The sequence below is a fragment of the Ceratotherium simum genome, chromosome 6 (genome assembly GCF_057802395.1).
Source record: "Ceratotherium simum simum isolate JZ-2026a chromosome 6, ASM5780239v1, whole genome shotgun sequence".
Classification (NCBI taxonomy): Eukaryota; Metazoa; Chordata; class Mammalia; order Perissodactyla; family Rhinocerotidae; genus Ceratotherium; species Ceratotherium simum.
Genome location: NC_141905.1, coordinates 17,265,941 through 17,290,352, shown reverse-complemented (window position 1 = coordinate 17,290,352; position 24,412 = coordinate 17,265,941). Strand labels below are relative to the sequence as shown.

General features: G+C 38.8%; 1 protein-coding gene across 5 annotated transcripts in view; it reads right to left on the bottom strand.

Moving 5' to 3' along the window:
* TARBP1 (tRNA guanosine 2 -O-methyltransferase TARBP1) overlaps positions 1-24,412 on the bottom strand; it is an 88,386-nt gene that overhangs the window by 15,213 nt on the left and 48,761 nt on the right. For 4 of the 5 annotated variants that reach the window (XM_087431929.1, XM_087431931.1, XM_087431930.1 and 1 more), the window contains exons 17-24: positions 24,213-24,401; positions 22,364-22,554; positions 22,106-22,177; positions 20,578-20,698; positions 16,156-16,212; positions 14,048-14,158; positions 11,637-11,786; positions 6,103-6,189 (exon numbers count right to left, since the gene is read on the bottom strand). In XM_087431929.1, the coding sequence (XP_087288055.1) occupies positions 6,103-6,189; positions 11,637-11,786; positions 14,048-14,158; positions 16,156-16,212; positions 20,578-20,698; positions 22,106-22,177; positions 22,364-22,554; positions 24,213-24,401 (978 nt within the window). The remainder of the gene's footprint in view (positions 1-6,102; positions 6,190-11,636; positions 11,787-14,047; positions 14,159-16,155; positions 16,213-20,577; positions 20,699-22,105; positions 22,178-22,363; positions 22,555-24,212; positions 24,402-24,412) is intronic. The other variant, XM_087431932.1, reaches the window with a different exon arrangement.

The window sequence follows — 24,412 nt, the reverse complement described above, 5'->3', positions numbered from 1 at the left end:
AACTGTTATTGGGATAACTGTAGATTCACATGCAGCTGTGAGAAAAAAGACAGGGATCCCTGTGCCCCTTGTACACTTTGTCCAATTTCCCTAATGGTAACATTTGGCAAATTATAGCACAATATCCCAACCAGGACGTTGACACTGTTCAATCCACTGATATATATAATCCCTATTTCCCCACTTTTACTCATTTGTGTATTTGTGTGTGGAGGGGGTGTTTGTATTAAGTCCTATACAATTTTATCACATATGTAGGTTCGTCAGGACACCACCACAGTCAGGACACGGAACAGTAACAACACCCAAGGTCCTTTTATAACCACACACACCTCCTTCCCACGCTCCTCTCCCCCACAGCCACTTTTTGTATGACTGGCACAGTGTTTTGAAAAATATTTGAATTTTAATCTGTCAGAGTTTAGCTGCAGAAACACAACCTGGCTAGTTAGGCAGAAATGGATCTTTATTGCAGAATCATTGGAAACACTAAAGGAACAGGCTCTCAGCTCTCAGGTAAGCTGTCAGGAGCTACACCACTGAACCAGGCCCCCACCCTTCTCCTTCTATGATCAAGAAATCTCAACCAGGAAGCCGCAGCTGCTGCTGCCAGATCCCACACCATGCTGTGCCTACCATAATTCACACACGCAAAGCAATGAGCTGCACCCTGCTTCTGAGTGTTCACAAAGCTAAGACACTAGGACCTCAGCCAACAAATAGGACCTCAGCCTCAGAAAAAACAAATACCTCCGTGACTCGGCTTGTCAGCAGAGGCTCACTTCTGCCTTCCAAGTCCTGTGCAAATGCATATTACCTGAAGCCCTAGCTGCAAGAATGTTTTAAAAATAGAAGTTTTAGTTTTCCGGGCTCTGCAGCCCCAGGCTCACCAGAGAGGGTGTGATGAAAGCTGAACCACGGCTCCGGTGTATCTTCAGCAGTACCAGAGCTCCCTGTCATCTGCAGTCCCTCCATGCCCTCCTAGGTACACTAACTGGCAGCACTCATTAATGCTACGTGCCTGGCCCTTTAAGACATCCGAGTTGTGATCCCTAAAATGAGGACAACACCCAAGTTGTACTTCCTATCAGACATCCTTCTTGAGCTCCAGACCCCCATATCCAACTGCTCCCTCATAAGTCCATGTGGACATCACACAGGTAACAAATTCAAAATTCTATCCTTATTCATCATCATATCCCCCAGTCTGTTCCTCCTCCTATGTTCTCCAATTCATCAAAGGCACCCCAACCCTGGTGGCCCAAGTCACCTCCCCATTTTGCATCTGTCCCATCTAATCCATCACCAAGTTCTGGTGTTCTCTCTACCACATACCTGTCATATCTCTCTGCTTGCCATCTCCCTCCCACCACCGCAGGGCAGTTCACCGTGAAAGCACTCGCAGATCACCACTACAGCCTCCTAACTGGTCTGCCCATTTCCAGTTTTGCCCCCACACGACCAGTTCTACACACTGCATTCACAATACGCAGATCTGATCATGTCATGTTTCTGCTTAAAACTCTGCAGCATTGTCCCAATGCCCTTTGGATAAAGTCCAAATTTCTCATACACAGAGCATACACTTACTATGTCACACGCCATGGTTGAGCTGTTGAAAGTGGAGTTTTAAAAATATTAATTCACTTGACCAAGTTTATGAACCAAGTAGGAGGTAAAGCTAAGATTTGAACCCAGGTCTGTCTGGCTCTAAGGCTCATTCTGCCAAGCACTGTGCTAACCTCCTTGACATGCTTTACAAAGGCCCTTCATGAGCTAGACCCCACTCACTCTCCAGCCTCACACTCTATTCTCCACCTCTAACCAAACTAATGTCTTCCACATCCTTGACTGTGCCAAGTATCCTTCCACCTAGCCTGCTAACTCTTCCCTGTTCTGTAGGTCTTTGTACTGAACTGGAAGGCTTCCCTGTGGACCCAACACTGAGAGGTCTCTGCTAGGTGCTCCCACAGCATTCTTTACTTCCCCCACCAGAGCACACATGTTGGTCTGCACCACCCTCTGGAAAGATCTGTCTTGCTTTCCCCCTGTATCTCCACAGTTTAGCCTAGTGCTTAGTAACAGTAAGCACTAAAAAATATTTGGAATGAATGAATGAATGAAATGGAAACCTTGATCCCAAACTCTGACAGGCATAAAGAAGGACCAAAGATGATTCAGAGAGGACAGAAACTAGCATTCCTTGAGTACATGGCACTTGCATGTTATTTAATCTTTACAATAATCTTTTGAAGTAGGCAGTCTTTTTGTTTTTTTTGTGAGGAAGATCAGCCCTGAGCTAACATCCGTGCTAATCCTCCTCTTTTTTTGGCTGAGGAAGACCAGCTCCGAGCCAACATCCATTGCCAATCCTTTTCCCCTTTTCTCCCCCAAAGCCCCAGCAGACAGCTGCATGCCACAGTTGCACATCCTTCCAGATGCTGTACGTGGGATGCGGCCTCAGCATGACCGGAGAAGCGGTGCGTTGGTGCGCGCCCGGGATCCGAACCCAGGCCGCCAGTAGGAGAGCGCGTGCACCCAACGGCTAAGCCATGGGGCCGGCCCTGAAGTAGGCAGTCTTATGTCCACTTTATGTAACAGGAAAACTGAAGGAATAAAGTCCAGTGTCCTGCCCTGGCCTACAGGGCCCAGCCTTCTCCTTCAAATTTCTCACCACTCTTCTACAACCTTAACCCTCAGTCCACGCTCTCTTTAGATTTCCTTAGTTTTTGCTAACGCCCTTTTCCTGTTCGGGGATCCTATCCAGGATGCCACATTACATTTAGGTGTTGGTCCCCTCAGCCTCCTCTGGGCTGGGGCAGTTTCTCAAACTTTGTTTTTAATGACCTGGACAGTTTTGAGGAGCAGTGGTCAGGTATTTTGTAAAATGTCCCTCCAGTGGGATTTGGGTGATGTTTTTCTCATGATTTGACTGGGCTTATGGTGTTTTAGGAGGGAGACCGCAGAGGTAAAGAGTCATTTTCATCACATAATGTCAAGGGTACATACTATCAATATGTCTTATCACTGTCACAGCTTTCTCCATGGTAACATTACTCTTTTCCGCCTTTCCACAGTCTCCTTTTTGGAAGGATGTCACTAGTGCAGCCTGCACTTAAGGAGTGGGGGTTATGCTCCCCTGCTTGAGGGTGAAGTGTCTACACAAATCATCTGGAATTCTGCACAGGAGATTTGTCATCTCTCCCATTTACTTATTTATTCAATCATTTATTTATATCAGTATGGACTCATGGATATTTATTTTATACTTTGGGTTGTAATTCAGTATTACTTTATTTTGTGGCTCAAATTGTTTCAGCTTTAGCTGCTGGGAGCTCTTTCAGTCATCTCCTGTGTCCCTTTGCATACCCATCGCACATCAGTATGTGTGTGTGTGTGTGTGTGTGTGTGGGTTGGTAGGTAGGTGGGTGGGTGTATGTGTGTGTGTGTAAAGCATTTTCTTACTTTCTGATACTACAAGATGCTCCACACTTACCTTGTATATTTTCTGCTCCAGTTCTAAAATCATTCATTTCTCCAAAGAGCCCTGGCTCCTTGTATTAGAGAATGATATTAGAGATCTGGGAGCTAGGTATATATTACTTCTAAGTGAAAAAAAAACCCACTATAATTCTCAGTAGGGAATACAATTCTTCTGAGAATCCTACACTCAAACCTGTTGGTATTGCCTGTAATCGTCTGCCTGGCCAAGGCTGGGATACACCACCTTTTAGTTCTTAAACAACGCTTCTACTTATATCAGTGTAAAAACTTCTGCTGCTGAATAATAGGAAAGCTACCTCACTGTATTTGCTGACAAGGTTTGCATACATTGAACAAGCTGACAGCATAATACATGACGATGAGCACAGTTAAGAAAGGGTTTTTCCCTCTTTTCTTTTAATTTCCATGGAACATTTAGTGCTCTCACCTCTGTCCTGTTTGACAATAGTTTTGAATCTGATCTATTCAACACATCTCATATACAGGTTAAGTAACAAAGTACAGTAATCCCCACTTAATCCAGGGTTTCACTTTCCACAATTCAAAAATATTAAATGGAAAATTCCAGAAATAAACCATTCATAAGTTTTAAATTGCACGCCATTCTGAGTAGTTTGATAAAATCTTGCTCCGTCCCGCCCAGGACATAAATCATTCCTTTGTCCAGCAGATCCACACTATATATGCCACCCGCCCATTAGTCACTTAATAGCCGTCTCAGTGATCAGATTGACTGTCGTGGTATTGCAGTGCCTGTGTTCAAGTAACCCGTATTTTACTTAATAATGGCCCCAAAGCGTAAGAATAGTGATACTGGCAATTCAGATATGCCAAAGAGAAACCATCAAGTGATTCCTTTAAGTGAAAAGGTGCAAATTCTCAGCTTAATAAGAAAAGAAAAAAAATCGTATGCTGAGGTTGCTGAGATTTACGGTAACTTTTATTACAGTATATTGTTATAATTGTTCTATTTTATTATTAGTTATTGTTGTTAATCTCTTACTGTGCCTAATTTATAAATGAAACTTTATCATGGGTATGTATAGGAAAAAACATAGTATGTACATAGGGTTTGGTACTATCCCCAGTTTCAGGAATCCACTGGGGGACTTGGAATGTATCCCCTAAGGGGAGATAAGGAGGGACTACTGTAACACACTCTGATGAAAAATGAGAAGTCTTAAATGACTGTTTCCAAGAAGGCTTTGAACAAAAACTCATTTATCAAGTAACAATGGACTTGACAAATTGGAAATGAAGAGATTAACAAAGTAAACTAGTTTGGTCTTTACTTAGATTTAGATTTTTTAGCAGATGTTGAAATTGTGATTATTCTATTCCACTAATCAGCATTCCTTTCTTTGGATGTTTTGAAAATAAAAAATAAACCTAAATTGTATAATATACAGCAAGTACAATAAGGGATTAATGGAAAAATAACATGTTATTTATACCAGATCTAATATGGACTTCTAAGACGAATGCATTTTCAGAACTTGTCTAAACTGTTGAGCCATTTCATCCACCCTGCAATAGTAGAGTTTCTGGTCTATCTTACCTTTCTCAATAGATTGTAAGCAAATCTCTTTGCTGTACATGTTTAAAATAGAAAGATCTAACATTTGATTTGTCTGATGCTAGAGCTTTCTTGATCTTACCAGAAGGTGTTAACACAAGTTTTCACATAACTTTAACTAACACACTGCCTTCTGGCTAACAGACACTGAAAGACATCATCAATTTTAATATATTATGATTTTAGAGGTTAAAATGTGGTGGGGAGAAAGGTCTAAGGATTGATGAAATAGGTTAACTAATAAATTTGATTGTTATCACTATTTAAAGACAAGAACACTCTGAAAAATTCTAGGAATGCTTTTTTCCTCCTATATTTTTATTTCACTTTCAACACTGAACAACACTTCTTATTTCATATATTAGGTGTTCTCCTAGAGTTTACAACATATCAGTACATTCTTCTCTGTAGATTCAATAACACAGAATCTTGCTCTACGTCCTACTGGCAGGTTTTCCTAAAATTCTTCACAGTTGCCATAGTGATTAACCAGAATTAGCTAAGATGTCTACTTATCTGTGTGGTAAACCACCACTGAAATTGCTCTAAACCCAAGAAAAAACTGGCCTTCACACTCCAGATGATGACAGTCATTTCATATCAAGCTTCAATTACCCACAGTTTTTAAAACCCCAACTATAAGTTCCTTTACACAAGCATTTGTTTAATAATTACGTCAGTCGAGGAACAGTTAAATGCAATTAGGGAAGCCCTCTTTAAAAAAATCTTATATAAATACTTGTATAAAATTAAGAATCATATCATTAAAAATTGCCCATTGATTAGTGTACAGATTTAGTATGTACTCAGGCATACCCCAGTGTGTACGTGTGCAAGTGGGTAATACCCTACTGTGTATTTGTGTCTGAGTATATGTGCACATTAGGGGGGTAGTTGAAGGGAGGGGGAGAAATTGCAAAAAACACAAGGAATACTCTACATTTAAAAAAATTAGTATAAATATATTAAATTCTATTTTGATAGTCAAGTTTAAACTCTTCTTACAGACGATTTAAACTCACCTTTTCTGGAATATTTTGAGTAATAATGTCCAAATGTGACAAAACTGATAAAAATGTACAGATGCTTGTTTTCAAGTTTTCTTCACCCTGAAAAAAGATCAGGTAAACAAAATAGTCACTCAAGGCTTATTGTGAGCCTGTGTGCATGCAAGGTACAGTGCTAGACACTGGGGACCAGGATGTGGGGCAGTCTCTTCCCCAGTGCAGCCACAGCCTGGGTGGGGATATAGGATTAAAAGCAAAGAAAGGGAAGTTAACTTCCTAGAGCCAAATGTCAGCACGCACTACAATCAGCAGACACTGCAAGGCACTAATTTACCTGTGAAGTAAATGGTGGAGCCAAGGGCACACTCACTCCAGAAGAGGCGAGGCCTTTAGGATGAGGAGGACAGGAGAAGAGAAGGGGAAGGCACAGGGGAGCAGGTATGAGAGAGGAAAGGGGAAGAATGAATAAGATGAACAAAGACACAGAGGCAAAGGCAGCGAGACTGAAGAGACCAGTGTGGCAGGGGAGTGGCAGAGACAAGGCTCAAAAATTCAACGGGATCTCGTAGATGACTTTAAAAAGCCATGATAAATAGCTACATAAGAGTGTTAAACTGAAATTTAGAAACTTTCCCAGTAACAGCAATTTGGAAAAACACGTTATTTTTGTGATAATAAACTGACGGACACCAGAGAGATTGGAAAGACTACAGACACTACAGTTCAGTAACTGCTCCAAAAGGCAAATCAGATGATTATTCCTTCCTATATCTAGTAGTTACTGAATGTCTCCTCTGTGACAGGTACTGTGCCAGAAACAGGGGAAACAAAAATAGATAAGGTCCCTGCTTCATGGAGCTTAGAGTCTAGTGGGGAGCAAAGACATAAATCAGACAATAAATTAAAATTCCAATTATAAAAGTACTATTTATATGCTACAAAAACCCATAAGGGAATAGAAACTACTCAAGGAGGTAACTTCCTTTAAGAAATGACACAAATGACATATGAACTGAGATCTGGAGGAAGAGAAGCAGTTATGTAGATAAAGAGGAGAAAGCAGACCATTTCAGGTAGAGGGCACGGCCTGTGCAATGGCCTGGGAGCAAAAGGACCTGTGATGAGTATGAAAGATAAGAAAAGGTCAGGTGGTACACAGTCACGTCAGCAGTCCCCAGTGAACTGTGTGTCCTGGGATCCATGCCCTAATGCAGGCCCCTCCCACATCGGGAGGCTTGGTCGTGCCATCTGCTTTGGCCAGTGGGTAAGAGACGCTGGGTAAGCACATGCACATCGAGACGTGTCCTCCTGGAATGCTCATTCTTGGAACTCTGAGCCACCACAGAAAGATGTCCAGCTACCCTGCTGGAGACATGCATAGAGGGTGACGCTCGGCCACCATAGCTGTTCCCACTGTTGCAGGTGAGGTGACAAACATGTGAGTGAAGAAGCCATTTGGAGGTCCCAGCCCCAGTGGACCCACATAGAGCAGAACTGCCCAGCCAGGCCCAGTCAACCAAGAATCATGAAAAATACTAAAACGTTGTTTACACCACTGGGTTCTGGAGTGTTCTAGCAATAGAACACTGAGACAATCAGTATGACTAAAGTGTAGAAGTGGGAGCGTGGTATACAAGGGACTGGAGAAGGAGGAAGGCATAAGATCACATAAGACCCGCAGGCCATTTTGAAGACTCTTGGTCTTTATTCGGAGAACAGTGTTTTACCTAAATGGATAACCTGATCAAATTTTCATTTTGAAAGACCTGCTCTGGTTTCAGTGTGGGGAACAGATTGAAATGGAGGTAAGAGTGGATGTAGGTGGCCCAGTGAGGGAAGCACTGCAATGGATGACAGTAGCTTGGACCAAGATATAATGGTAGGGATGAAAGACAGATAACTGAGAAATATTAAAGAGGTAAGATCAACAGGATCTGGTCATGAATCAGATATGAAACATGAAAAGTGTCAAGGTTTCTGGTGTGTGCAACTCTATAGATAGATGGTAGTGCTGTTCACAATCGTAGGAAGAAGACTGGGGAAAAAAATAAGGCACTTGATGTTAGACATCCAAGTTTTAGATGACTTATCAATACTCAAGGAGAATGTCTAGAGCAGGGGTCAGCAAACTCTTTCTGTAAAGGACCAAACAATAAAGAAAAATATGGCGTTGCGGGCCATATAGTCTCTGTTGCACCTGCAACTCTTTTATTTCAGTGCAAACATAGTGATAGACAGGCAATATGCAGATGAATGGGCATGGCTGTGTTCCAATAAAACTTTGCCAGGATGAATTTGGCTGTAGTTTATTTAGCACTTAGGGGAAGATGTCTAGAATAGAAATATAAATTAGTGAGTTATTCACATCAGATAATAAGTGAATCCATGAGTTAGAAAAAATTGACTATAAAACAAAGGGAAATTAATGAAAGAAGAAGGCCTAGGCTTGAGAAGCAATAACATTTAATAGCTGGGTAGAGAGGGAAAAGCCTGGAAAGGACAAGAGGGAACAGAGGGGCAGGAAGACCAGGAAAGTGTGTCACTGAACCAAGAACAAAGAAGTCGTCAGCAGCGTGGATGGGGCTGGGAGAAGTAAGAGGAGGCTGACAACTGACTCTGGAATTAGTATCTTCTGAGAAGTGACTGAGCTGGAAGAGTGGATTGAAGGGTAGGTGGGGATGTGGAAAAAATGGAACAAGGAACATGGATACCTCTTTCAGGAAGTCTGACTATTACGTGGTAGCAAGATAGGGTGATTATAGGAGGGGGATGAGAAGTTCAGTGTAAATATCCATAAACGGTGGATGAGACTTGAGCATATTTAAAAGCCAATGGAAACCATTTGGTTAGGAAGGAGAGACTGAGTACAGAAGAAAGATTGATAGCAAAGGGTTCCTAAGAAGGCAGAAAGGAGGAGCCAAAGAACACGCAGAAGAATTATCTTGAACAGAAGGTTCAGGTCCTTTACGGTAAAAGGAGGGAAGAAGTCTCAGATGGATAGGGACATAGGCAGATTTGTATGACTGCTGGTGAGAAGATAAAGGTACTCCTATGTGATGACTTTTGTTTTCCCTAAAAAATAAAAGTTAAGGTCATCTGCTTCCAATAAAGGAGAAAAAAGGTGTAATGGATATTTGCCCTTTTTTGGGTATCTATCCTGAATCCCCTCCCAAGTTTAGGGAATTCTCCCACCTTATAGGTCTTGTGGGAAGCTGAAAATGTCCAATATTCATCTTTCCTTCCTCCTTGCAGCTAAAGAAAAGGCACCCGACCTGGACCCAGAGACACCTACTCTGAGTGCTGAATTGAGAACTCGTATCCTACAGAGGTAGAGCCCACCTCCCTGCAGGTGGCAGAGGCAGCGGCTGGACAGTTGGCTATGGCCGCAGCACTGCTGTGATGGCACCACATGTCCAGTGGGGTAAAGCAATGTCCCCCGTGGGCTATGCCTGTGGCTGCAGTTCTGGAAGCTGTTGAGCCCTCCTTATTCCTGCCTCCTTTCCAAGCCTGATTCTGCAGCTTCCTGAGCATTCTTTAAGCTACCTGACTCCCTCCTCTCCACCGCCTGTTTTAAGTCCCTTTTTGATTCAATTAGCAAAAGTTGTTTTATTTGCTTAAAATAAAAAACCTTGACTGGTGTCCATAAGAAAAGATTTGAGAGAATATACCAGGTCTGAAAGCTCTTTATGAAAAGTGAGAGACTGAGCTAAGTAGAAAAACTTAACAGAACTGCTGGCATGACTGGGGATACATGAGAGTCAGGAAGTCTCAGAAGATACCAGAGCCAACCTGCCTTTTGTGAGAATCTCTGAGGCAGTCCTTACCCACTAGAGAGCAGGCAAAACAAACTAGGTTAATAAAGCAACAGATCCGAGAAGCAATCCAAGGAAAAATGACGGAATATTTTTCTTAATTACATGGATGTGAAGAGGAGAAGGAAGAGACAGAAGAGGAACCTTGGAATAGTGAAAAAGAATGTGGCTTTTGAAATTAAACAGACATTTGAATTACAGGTTTGTCATTTCTTAGTGGTGTGATGAATTCCCTAATCTCTCTGAACTTCAGTTTCTTCAGAAGTAAAATTTAAAAACTCCAAGCTATCTTTTAGGATTATCGTCAGAATGATGTTGCCACTGCCTATTGTGACACCAGGTTTCCAGCTAGGAGACTGGAGAATGAAGGACAACAGAAAGGGAAGTCAATTTTAGGGGAAAGACACTATCATCGATTTAGTTCCATATGGAATGAAGTTTGAAGTGATCATGTGAGCATGCCTAGTAGATGGCTGGAGATGCAGTGAACCAGCAGAGACGAGGTTTACAGAGCCAAGGGAGCACAGCAAGAGAAGCAGAAGGGCTAAACAATGATTCTTAAGATAAAACCAAACGTAAGGGTTGGGAGAAAGAAAGGAAAACATGAAAGAAATAGAGAAGTAATCACATTAACAGGAAGGGAACTATGAAGTACACGGCAGTGCACAATCAGCTATGGAGAAAGCAACTGCCAACGTGAAAGGAAGGAAGATGAAGAACCAGAAAAGAAAAACGGCTGTCTGTAGCCACGTATGAAGTCCTCAATGTATGATTTCTGAAAATCACAGTGGTTTAAGTGGAGCAAGAGAAGAAGGCAAAGATCACTCATTCTCAAAGTTTAATAGTAAAGAAAGGAGACACTAGGACGATGGCCGGGCAGAGGAAAAGTCAACAGAGTAAGAGTGAAGAATTCAGAGTAAAGTCCCAAAAGGAAATACAAATAAGAACATCCAGATAGATGTGAAAAAGAGAACAGCAATTTCTTCCCCTGAAATAGAAAGGAAAAACAGAAAAAACAGATACTTTGAGGAAGGTGTCTCCATTTTCACACAAAGTAGAAGGCAAGGTCATTTATTAAGAAAGAGCAGGGAGAATCTGGGAATCAACAGAACTGATGTTTAGAAACAATTCCTTATTTGTCAGGAGGCCTGCAACTGTAAACTCTATCACTAATCTTAGTATCAATGCCTTAAAAATGATTTTCAAGATGTATAAAACATTGAGGATGGGCAGTTAGGGGTATGGACGAGGGTACAGCTCAAACAACAGAAATGAATTGATATTTGTTTTCAGCTGGGTAATAAGGGGTACCTTCTAGTCTCTCTACTTTGGTTATGTTTGACATTTTCCCACTAAAACATTCTTTACAATGTGAGGAATGCATTTAATTCCTCATCCTTCTGATTTCTAAGATCAAACAAAGACATTACTTGGTAAATAAGAAAATAGAAGGCACCTATTTCCCTTACATCTTAATAACAAAAGCCTTTTCCATCTTTTTTTGTTGGAATAGAAGAGCTCTCAAATAAAAACTATAATGTATTCAAGATAAATGCCAGAGATTTCTGTCTCCTAAATTAATTTGAATCTTGCAAAATGCAACTTAGGATGTGAATACACTGGGGACAGGGCAATCGACACTCAAAAAACAACTATTAAAGTGCAACAAATCTCCCAGCATAGCCAAAATTTCTTCTTAATTTAACAAAATATAAAAAAAAAATCTTCTTTACTTACATAAGAAAAACAATCCCAGAACTTCGGAAGAAATTGAGGGAATTTATGAAGAATCAATATAATAATCCATTCTATAAAATATTTTATGGATGCTTGATTATTGATGAAACCAGCCTGGAAAATCTTGTCAATAATTCTATTCAAGAAATTCTGAGAAAAATAAAGTTCACAAATTAAACTGTTATGTTATGGTTATTAATTTTTTAAAATTTATTTTTATTGAGATATAATTAACATATAACATTGTGTAAATTTAAGGTGTACAACATGTTGATTTGATACGTTTACATATCACAATATGATGACCACCACAGCATTAGCCTCTATCTAGCATGTCACATAGTTATCATTTCTGTTTTTTGTGGGAACAATTAATATCTAGTCTCTTAGCAACTTTGAAAATTGTAATTAATTTTAATTTAAAAAAGTCACCATTAAAAAAACCAGCTTAAGGTTTTATTGGAATTATTGAATCAAAACTCTCCAAGCAATGACCCTAAAACCTGTTGATTGAAATATAATGATGAGGTACTTTTACCGAGTACTGTACATTTTACTTGCACATCAATTCTATGAGGAAGGTTATTAGTCTCTGCATTTTTACAGGGAAAGGAAAAGATTTAGAAAAGTTAAATAACTTTCTCAAAGCCACATATCTAGTAAGTGGCAGAATTCAGATTCAAATCAAGATCTGCCAGGACTCCATGGGCTTAAACTTGGACCGAGGATGACAGATGCCAGTCAGCAGAGGCAAACAAACCAGGAGAGCAGGCCTGGGGCCTCTCGTGTTCTCTTCTTGGACTGCTCATCCTCCTGTCTGTAGAGCCTCCTCAGTTCTTCTCACCAAGACCCTGAACTCCAAAATCATCCTCCCTCGCCCCCCCCTTCTCTTCAAAATTGTACTTCTGTCTGGGTAACTGAGCATATCTAAGCAGCAGTTAAAAACAACATCTCCTCATATAAGCATATAAAAAATAATATTTATTATGTATATTTCTTTATTTTAAAGAAGATCTATCTTAAGAGAATTTCTAATTGGTAGAAGAGGGGCAGAAAAGCTCATTTTAAGCCCCCAAGACAGTATTGTAAAGTGGAGCATGAACTTAGGTTGGACTTGGTTTTGAATTCCATCTCCACCTTCTCCAGCTGTGTTACCTTACAGGCAGGTCAGCCACTCTGAACTGCAGTGCCCCTATGTAAAATGGGAATATTTATGGCCTGCCTTCAAAGACTGTTATGAAGGTTAAATTAAACCGTAAGATATAACAAGTTGACATTCTTAGCAGTGACTGTTCCATAACAGATATGCTAGTTTTCTTCTTCCTCACAGGCCCTGCCTACTCTGACACTCCCCTCACGCCCTCCAATATTATCCCTCTCTCCGGGGGGCCTTTGATCCTAAAAAAAAAATTCATCTTTATGCTTAATGAAATATAATATATCCAATATTTTAAAAATCAAATACTATTAAAAGGCCTGTGATGAAAATCAGCAGCCCCCACCACACATCCACCACCACTACTCCCCAGAAGGAACTCTTTTAGCTATTTCCTCTTCCATTTCTTCACACAGTTTGTTTGGATAACTTATATACTTAGAGTTACTGAAATATTTATCTCTCACAGATATATAAGGCTTCATAAAATGGTATTTAAAAAGAGTTTTGATATGTTTTAAAAATTATCTCGAACATTTAAAAGAAGGTGAGGAGGACAGTAGGAATTTTGCGTTCAAAAATGCTTTTAAAAAAATCCATGAGATATGCCATCACTTTCTCATAATGATGACCCATTTTCTTAACAGGAATATTAAGCAAAGATGATTAGAGAAATCAGATGGAAAGTCCACTCACCTACTCCTTGTCTCTTCAGGGAAGAGAAAAGGTAACTTTGGATAAAGAGACTCTGTTGTAACAGAGAGATCTTTGCCTTTGCTTAGCTGGTTTATATGGCCACGTTATTCATGAAATTAAGGGTAAGAAAATCAACCCTGGGAAATGACAATCCCATCCTAAATGATGCAATTTGCATGGTTTCTAGAGTACATAGATAATCCAAAACCATAACACTCCAAAACAGCTGTAGAAAATTAGGAGTTAACCTATTTACATTTTCTAATCAAATGGCGTATAAAACTTTAACCAGTTAAAATATTACATTAGTATATAGAAGGAAAAACTATTCAATAAGGCCATGTAAACCAGTTTCCAATTTATTTCTACAATACCTAATTGCCTTAATATTCTTTCTGTTAAAAAAAATTTCTGAACTAACTTCAATTTTAAGAACTGAAGTATAAATTTTGAGCAGATTACTTTCTCAATTTTAAAATAGCAAATGACAGTTTCTACTAAATAGCTTATTCATATGAAAACATTATGCTTAAAGGTACAAATATAATATATATCATACCTGATCAAATCTGGGGAAAAGTACAAGCAGAGTCTGCCATATTCGGTTTTTCACTCTGTGTTGTTGAGAATTCACATAGTATCGAGTTCTAGACTTGGACACCAATTCATCCTGCAGAGTGGGGGGATCAATATTAAATTACCTACTGAATTTTTCATTAATGAAAACAAAATCAATGACAATTTCAAATATAAAAGTTTTAAACTGGGCACAGGAGCCTATTATCCTCCAAAAGGCAGAAAGGAGGATACAAAAGACACTTTCTTATTATGATACTTTTTTTAGTTTCCTTTCAAAACAATGAGTTCAGTTGCTCTTGTTTAACTTATTCACTTTTAAAATTAGAAAAGGAACCATAAAACTGTATGCAGTACAAAACTATTTGGAAATACACTTCTATTTCTTTGTGGCCAATTAAGGGGGAGATAGGGAGTCACAGGGGTGAGAAGAGACTGAGGTATGTGACATATACACAATGCACTAACATAGGCACTTCTCATTTCATGCCCCTTTGTCTTGTGTAAGTTTGGAATAATGGTATCTTCGATTTGATATAAACACCTAAGATAGGAGCACCACAGTAAACGGACAGTGCAATGCCATCACTAGACACAGGAAAATGGCAGCGCCGAGCCTTTCTACATTAGCAGAGCTCTACAATGGTCGTGCTGTCTAAATTCAGCCAATTGCCAGGATGACTTCTGTTACGTAACTACTAGGGCTTCAGCTGCTAAGTTAAGATCGCACTAAAGAGTGTATTAACATGTTCAGATGTCTTAAAGATGAAAACGTTATCCACCATCTCCAAAACCATTTTTTCATCTAAGTAGACCATCCTCATCTACTTTGTAAATTCTGTGATCTTGCTTCTTCCAAATCCCTTTCTATGTGTTTGAATGTGTATAAAATTTTATAACAATAGCTAAGTTAATATAGATTTTAATGACACCTAACAATGATTAATATCTCATAATCTCCTCTATTATCGTTATTTCTTTTGGGAAATTTTCTTTTGATATAGGCGTTTTAGGTTTCATGTAGTGCTCAGCCTCAATGCAGCTAAAAATGGAACCATCACTAAGGTAGATCACACATGTGTTCACACATGCTTCAGGAGAAGCACCTTCACTCCAATAAACGTGCCATCAGGGCCTCACTTGAGTCACTGTCCTCACTTGGAAGTGCTAAAATGCCCTTTTCAGCTCAAAATTTTCTGTCCTTTTACTTATTAAACTCAATGTACTCTTTATTCAGAAAGATCTTTCTTTCTCTGCTAGTCTATCAACCTCTCTAGTTTCATGTACCTCCTGACCCAACCTGGACCCCAAGAATAATCTCTACAGTAGTATCTTCAAGAACTCATTCATTTCTTTTCACTCAAACCCATTTGCAAATTCCCTACTTCTGAATCAACCCAGTGGTCTTAAATTCTCTGATCCTGCTTTCAAGTTGCCAGGCACTGCTGAAGAAAAGAAAAATCACCTGCCCCAACTGACTTCATTAAAAATATATATTATAGCTTCAGCTGGGCCCCCGCTGCTGCTAGACCCGTGGTTCTCAAACAGTGCTACAGAGCCACCTTGAGGGCTCGTTAAAACACAGGTTGCTGGGCCCCACCCCAGAGTTTCTGATTCAGTAGACTGGGGATGGGACTAGGAATTTGCATTTCTAACAAGTTCCCTGGTGATGCTGCTGCTGCTGCTGGGTGAGAGACGACACTTTAAGAATTAGTGTGATGGATAATCATTTTGCTTTTTTCAAGTTTCTTCCTATTCCTATTTCCACAAGAATTAAAAATCTTTACTAGTTTCCTCAAGGCTTTAACCCAATCCATTTTCTTACTTCGACCATATGATCTTTTGTCCTATTTCAACAATCTTCCTGATTCAACTTTCTCTACCTTCAACCTTCTCTCTTCTATGTATCAGAGGAAGAAAGGTCCTTATATTCCTTTAAGAGATTTATCAAACCTATATTTAAAAAGTACAATTCCTGCCTTTATTTGCAGATTTGCTCAACCTTCAATCTACTGTAAACTGGCCCTACCCCAACATGCTTCTGAAAACACTCAGAAATTCCCAACAGCTTTTTCTCTGTTGGCTCCCTACCTGCTCTCCTTGGACACCCTTGATAAGTCTCTCTGCCAATGGCCACCTGAAAAGCAGCTTAGGGTGGAAAAGAATAGGCTCTGAGTTTGAATTCATGTTCTGAGATTCAAATTTATAATCGTGAACAAATTAATAGAGGTCTGGATGACAATTTTCTATAGACAAGATCATTCAATGAAACAAATTAAGGCAACTAGCAACACCAGACATTTCTTCCCTACCCTTATCCAATTCTGGTTTTTTTCCTACTTCCCTGACCTCTCTATTTCATGACCTTTTTCTGGTTCTTTTTCCTACCAATATACTTCAAACACTGGTGCTTCCTAAATTCCCATTCTTGGCCGCCTCCTATGGTCTTGTCCACATTCATGGTTTCAACCATCACTGGGTATGGTGGCTTCTGTTTCTTTCCTAAATACCATATTCCTAACTGCCTATTACTGGGTAATTTCACACGGAAGCCCAAAAGCAACTCAAATTTAATATATCCAAAACTAAATTATGCTCTCAAATTTTCTCTTTCACGTGGCCAAAATTGGGGCAATTTGAGCATTAACAATAATAACTACACTGGATTGAAACACGTCAATTATACTTAAACTAAAAAATGAAAAACAAAAAAATTCACTGACCACCTTTTGAAGACACTCGGAAGCCAATGAATTATTTTGAAAACTGATAAATAATAGGAAAAAAGCTAGCATTCGTCCTGCCTTTCCTATACGAAATATACCTCAGGATATCCAAATATTTTATATTTGGATATAGAAGTATTTCAGCTAATAAATGAAAAAGGAATAATAGGATTAGAGTATCACCATTTTGCAACACCTAAAAAATTAATCCAGCTAGAAAATCATCAATTATTAACATCACAAAAGGAGAGACAACCAAACATTATAGACCTCCTGATGGATGTACACTCTTCCCTCACCCTCCCCAACCCCATCCCCCCGCCAAAAATCAAGCCTAAATCTGATCAAGGCTCTAGATCTAAATATCATCTTACAGAAAATAAGGGGTCAGAAGAACACATTCAAGGACACCATGAAAATTCGAACAGCAAAATCCAGACTGTGGAAGTCTCTATAAGATAAAAACAATCTGCTTTCTTCAAAAATACATTTCAAGTTAAAAAAACAAAAAAAACAGGTGGGGAATCTATAGATTAAGAGCCATTAGAGACATCTCAACAACTGCAGTATATGGACTTTATTTGGGTCATATTTCAAACAAAGAAGCAGTGAAAAAAATGTAAAACAATCAGGTAAATTTAAACGTTGATTGTATATTTGGTAATACTAAGGAATCATGGATTTAGGTGTGAAATGGTATTGTAGTTATGGCTAAAAAAAAAAAAAGAATTCTTATCTTTTTGAAATACATACTGAAATAGTTACAGATGAAATCGATGTCTAGGATTTGCTTCAAAATAATGTGTGTTGGGGGGAATGTCAGGGATAGATAACAAGCCTGTCCATAAGTTGATAACTGTGGAGACTGGGCCATGAATTGATAACTCTTTTTTTTGTGTGTGTGAGGAAGATCAGCCCTGAGCTAACATCCAATGCCAATCCTCCTCTTTTTTTTTGCTGAGGAAGATCGGCCCTGGGCTAACATCCGTGCCCGTCTTCCTCTACTTTATATGGGACGCCGGCACAGCGTGGCTTGACAAACGGTGTGTTGGTGTGCGCCCGGGATCTGAACCTGCGAATCCCGGGCTGCCGAAACAGAGCGCGCGCACTTAACCACTGCGCCACCAGGCCGGCTCCTGAACTGATAACTTTTTTAAAAAGCTACTTTTATAAAATGTTTGAAACTTTTCAATAAAAAGTAAACAAAACAACTACCTGCATTTACCTCAACAAAGCCTAAAGAATTGGAAGAATGAAAAGAAGAAAGCAAAGGCCAGATGCTCAGGTAGTTGCTCACCCACTATGTGACCAGGTCACCACCAACCCTAAGCCAAGCAGTGGTGGCACCACACATTCATACTATTGCTTTCCAAAGTAGAACTTCCACAGTGCCAAGCAATCCTTTAATATCTCCCCAATCAGGAACCTCTTCATTTCCTCCAAGTTCATTGTACATTCAGCCATGCATTCAAAACTGAGTATCTAACGTAGGTACTGATGACATAGCAGGGAATAACTCCCACCCTCTGTAGTTTCTGCACTTTAGTGGGAAAGACCAACTTGTAAACATTACCATATATTAATTCTAACTGAGATAACTGCTCTAACTTTAACCTTCACTTCATTTTTCAAACTCCAACCGCATTTCTGCCTCTTTAGAAATGACCCTGCTTCCTGGCTCAGAAAAAAATACAGTGTCACAGGCAAGAACTCCTTCAGGCATGCCCTTCCTTTATACAAACTTACCACCACCCTCCCTTCTTCTTTTCTCCATATCAGAAGATGAGGCGTCATTCCTAGCGTTAACTTACCCACTCTGCTCTGGATACAATCCTTTTCCACTTTCTCTAGGATTATTCTTTTATTTTTCTTTATTTTCAAATTCCCTTTTTTAATTTATTACTTGCCCTGCTCAAATTTTCCTCATCTTCAAAAAACAAATCCTTGGCCTAAGCAAGTTTCTAATATAGAACTTTTCTGTCTTTGCTTTTTCATTTCTTAAATAAAGCTTATCCTTCTATTAGACATTAGAGCCAATCTAGCCTATTCAAGGATTTTTTTAAAAATATAATTCAAGTATCATAAAAATCACCATTTTAAACTGTCCAATTCAGTGTGTTTTGGTATATTCACAGAGTTGTGCAATCATCACCATTATGTAATTCCAGAACATTTTCATAATCCCAAAAAGAAATCCTGTGCCCATTAGCAATCGCTTTCCAATCTCTCCTATCCTCAACCCCTGGCAACCACTAATCTGCTTCTGTCTCTATAGATTTGCCTATTCTGGACATTTCATATAAATGGAATCACACAATATGTGGTCCTTTATGATTGGCTTCTTTCACTTAGCATGTTTTCAAGGTTCAGCAATACTTGTTATTTTCAGTTTGTTTATTTGTTTTTAATAGCTATTCTCATGGACGTGAGGTGGCTATTCAAGGATTTTGCCTATGTGACTACTGCTGGCCTCTCCACTGTTATCATTTTCTCCTCTCTATTGGATCATTTCCTTCAACATACAACAAGCTCTGATTATCTCGTATCTTTAAAAAACTTCTAGCCCATGCCCCCTCCAGGCACCATCCATGTACTCCTTCTCTTTCAGAGCAAACTCCTCAATAGTGCTTATACTCCCTGTCTCCACTTGCTCAATAACTATTTTCTCCTCAACTCCTTCTATGTAGCTTCTAATTCTCACCATTCCACTAAAAGGTCTTTTGTAGAGGTGAGTAATGACAGCCTTCTTGCTGAATCTAAGGGCCAATGGGCAGCCTCCTTTTCCTCCATACCTGCAGGCAGCACTTTCCTCATTTGGCCTCTGGACACCATCCTCTCCTGGTATTCTCCCCTCTTACTGACAATTTACCCAGAGTTCAGCCCAATGTCACCTTTGGAGAGGCCCTCTCTGACCTTCTATCTAAATAGCTACCACTCCTCCTTATTCTGCTTTACTTTTCTTCAAAACACCCTTATATTTATACATCAATATACATGATAATACATATTTGTGTTCTATCTGGAGTATCCTGCTACTTTAAATTCTACTCATCCTTCAGGAAACCAGTAAAACACTATTTCCTCTGACATATCTCCCCTGACTCCAACAGTGCAAAGGATGGAGTTTTTGCATAAAAAATACTTCCTAGGTTTTACATAACTAAAGCTGATCTGCTACCTTCAGAAGACAAATGTATGGTGGACACTGCTATTTCAATACAGGTGACTTGGTTCTGTGGTCATCGGTTACATCCCAGGGTCCAAACCAGAGGGTGGAAAGCAGACCAAGCACTCCATCCATCTCAGCTTCAAATTCAGAAGTGAGCATTATGTTTGACTTTACCCCTTTCTATCTTCTCCCCATATTTGTTAATCCATTCTGCAGTCAGTGTGATGTTCATTTACAAATGATTTTGCAGACTCAAAAAAATCAATTCTTCACATTATGCCACTTTCTAAATTTTGACCTTTTTATTCCATTTCTTACATAAAACAATATATGGATATATCACTCTAAACATAACTGGTTTTGACTGGTACTGGAAAATACACAGAGTGAAGTTTAGATAGTACAGGGAAAGTACTATTGTTCCCTAAAACAAAATTTGAGTTGGACAGTTACTAACCAAGATTTAACTAAAAATATGGAACATAAAACCTCATGTTTTTTTCTTGATAAAAAATATTTAGAAATACATATTCTGTCAACATAAAGAGCATATGTTGGATTTTGACTTGTTAATATACAAAAACAAAGATACTTTAAAGTAAAATAAAACATATTTACTTTATCTAATAACTTGATTGCAAGATCTTCCATAAACAGCTTATGAGACATATTCGAGCCATCTAATAAACACAGGAATTTGACAGCACAAATTCTCACATAATGGTCCTCTCTTTTAGTGCTAAAAAATATAAAATGATAGACTATGTTAATACATTTTCAAAATAGAAAAATATGTCAAAATTAGTTTCAAAATATAACAAATATCAAAACTTTCCAAATTTTTCTAAAATTAAGTATGTTCATACCTAAGGACAATGCTTTTTAATTCAGGATAGACAGAAGATAACACATGAATAATATATCAAAAGGCGAGCCTGTACAGAAAGTCTGAACCAGCACAAATTCACCCAGACTTCTGTGATGTGTGTTGAAAAACAATGCACACACTACTGAGGCTAGGTTAATACTATCATATCTGTGGACAAAACAGCTCATAGCTCATGAAACTATTCCTGAAAGAGGGCCATAGACCTCTCTGTTTACTCAGGGGCAAGAACACGCATCAAACATCTCAGCGCCTCATCTTTGCCACATTCTATAAGAGCACGCTTTCTAAGTGACGGGCAAACTCAGGAAGCACCATGTGCTCTAAGCATTCCAGCATTTTCAGTATCCAAATGTGGAAAGATAAATTAAGTGAAATTGTTACTAAATATTTCCAAAGTTCATTATAACTGTTATAATGTGAATAAAAGTCATTTTAATTTAACAAGACATTTGTCTAGCAGAAATTATTTTAGAACCATCAACTAAAAAAGTTCACTTTTATTGCTACACTAAACCAGCCAAGAAAACAAAAAGATCAATGAAAATAATTAACAATGAAAAATGTATATACTTAATGAAGAGTGGCAGATGATTTAAAACACAGCTGACTCTCAGAATAATAAACACTGTGTGATAACTACACAATTATCATTTGTTGTCCTAAACTCTAAAATCAAAGTGAACAACACAATACTATATCTTCTTTATAAACACACACACCCACATTTTTAAAAACTATGTGAAAAAATAAAACTTTAAAAAAAGCTATTTGACATGCTTCAAAAAAACTAATTCAGTGGTTAGATAAAAATAGTCTTATCCCAGATATCAAAACTTTAGGGCCTGTTCCAAGAGTGATTATATTTTTGTGTGTGGCATATTGACTTGTTAAATGGTGAATTTTAGTCAAAAAGAGAATAAAATGTGTGTGCTGATAATCACCCCTTCACCGAAAAAAAGAAGAGGGATAGGGATTTTATGTTCCCTATGGTCATTTCCTTATTTATGCTGGACTCTGCACTAAAATTTTTTTTAAAGTTTATCAAATTTTAGTAAATAGGGACAGACCTGAAGAAAATATATTAGCAAGGGAATATAATTTCTAACATACTTTTGAAGACTCATTCAACATCTTATAATAGGTTAGATATCACTAGTAAACATTTACTAAATTTAACTAATACAGAATGACTCCCATATGATGTTACATTTTGAATATTTGAATTATGTCAAGACATGGAAAATCCACCATACTTACTTCTCAATAACAACGTTTGCCGCACAATCATGTCCAAGATTTTCTATGAAGGTCTGTACATCCTGAATAAGTCTTTCCATAAAAACATGTGACAAAAAACAACAGATTTTAGACAGAAAAAAAATTAAAGCCCCAAATTTAAAGTTAACTAATACTTTATATTCTTCCAATTGAAAGCCTCAAAACAAAGACATAATTCTACCCGACAGGTACTTAATACTGTAATTTATGACAGGTTGAAATAATGGCATCTTTTACCTTTGATCACGCCTAAACACAGTTCCAAATATACAAGCCTCAAGGACAAGTTCACTATAATTTTTAGCACTTGATAAAGATTCTTGGGACACATTTGAAGCAGAAACTATCCAAGATCGGCAGCAATAACTTATCAGCATATTGAAGACTCCAGTTTTTATAGCTGACATTTCAATGATCTTGTACATAATCTGAAATGAAATACAATGGTCATTTAATCTTTGACCAATTTAATTAAAAAAAATTAATGTTGTTAAAAACTGTTACTTGAATGGCTTCAAATGATAGTTTCAACATAACCATGAATAGAGTCTAAAAAATTAAAAATTCTTTATTGTTAGAATTTTGCATGATGATCAATAATCACAGAATGCTAATTTTTCATTTCTTAATAATAAAAATAAATACAATTTTACTGCTGGTGATATTCACCCAGAACTCTCCAAGAGAAACAACTGCCCAAAGTAATGGAATGAAAGAGAAGAAAGCACCTCGCCCTTTACATTTTCAGTTTCCTTCCACCAGTGGCCTCCCTTTCCCTGAGGCAGCAAAGACCACTGTCTCTAAGCCTGTGCTGTGGGCAGAAAAGGACTGAGAGGCAGTGCAGGACAGCAGGGTAATAAAGGATTATACGTCCACTTCCCCCTCTGGATACGGAGGCACACATGAATTCCTACGCATGATGTCATTCCATCATGTCATGTTCCCTACTGTGCATCAGTGGTTGTAAACACAATGCCTCCAGATACCAGAGAGACCTTGGGATAGGTTATATTCAGGGAAATATTTCCCACACAAGAAAAGCAACAGCATAAGTGCAAGGACAAATGACCCCTGATGTTTGTCTGCAGTATCCAGGAAAAATTGAGGAATGGTTGTGGAGGGGAGAAGGGGACAGGGCATGCCCTATCTAGACGGGCCAGGTGACTGTTGTCCTGTAGGAATGACGAGTGTTGCCAGATCATCCAGTTTCCCAAGATTACAAGAGAAGGGGAAATACAGATTTTCATGCAAATTTCCCAATTCTTAAAAGCTGGCAACTAATTCAAAATTTTAAACACTATATGAACCAAATCAAATATGTATGCGAGGCAGATGTGGTTCATGGACTACGGTTTTGCACCTACTCTTTTTTTTTTTGTGAGGAAGATCAGCCCTGAGCTAACATCCATGCTAATCCTTCTCTTTTTGCTGAGGAAGACCGGCTCTGAGCTAACATCTATTGCCAATCCTCCTCCTTTTTCTCCTCAAAGCCCCAGTAGATAGTTGTATGTCATAGTTGCACATCCTTCTAGTTGCTGTATGTGGGACGCGGCCTCAGCATGGCCGGAGAAGCGGTGCGTCGGTGCACGCCCGGGATCCGAACCCGGGCCACCAGTAGCGGAGCGTGTGCACTTAACCGCTAAGCCAGGGGGCTGGCCCTGCACCTACTCTTTTACACCTAACAGATTTTCTTGTTCTTACTCATGACATTGAAGAAGGTTCAAAATACTTATTGACTGAATGAATAAATAACAAATCTAATACATAGTTACAAATAGAAATCTCTTCTTTCTCGTGTTACAGGTCACACAAATTAAAAAGAAAACAAAAAGTTATCCCATTTTATCTAAAGGAGTCAAATTCATAGAAACAGAAAGTAGAATGGTGGTTACCTGGGGCTGGGAGAGGGAGAAAAGGGGAGTTGTTTCGTGGGTATAGAGTTTCAGTTCCACAAGATAAAAAAAAGTTCTGGAGATCTGTTACAACAATGTGAATATACTTAACACCACTGAGCTGTATACTCAAAAATGGTTAAGATAGTAAATTTTATGTTATGTGTGTTTTACCCCAATTAAAAAAAAGTTACCTCTTTTATTTTGAAATATGCCTGGCCCTTGATTTTTGCAGCAATGGTAAGAACTTTGGTATCAAAAACGAACTGAACAAAAGCTTTCAAATTAGACCAGAATATCAACTGAGTGTTGCTTAAAGAAGATATAACTTTCCAAGCCATGTCAAAAGACTCTATGCAGAGTGATTCAGAGGAGGTCAGAAGCTGGTAGAAAA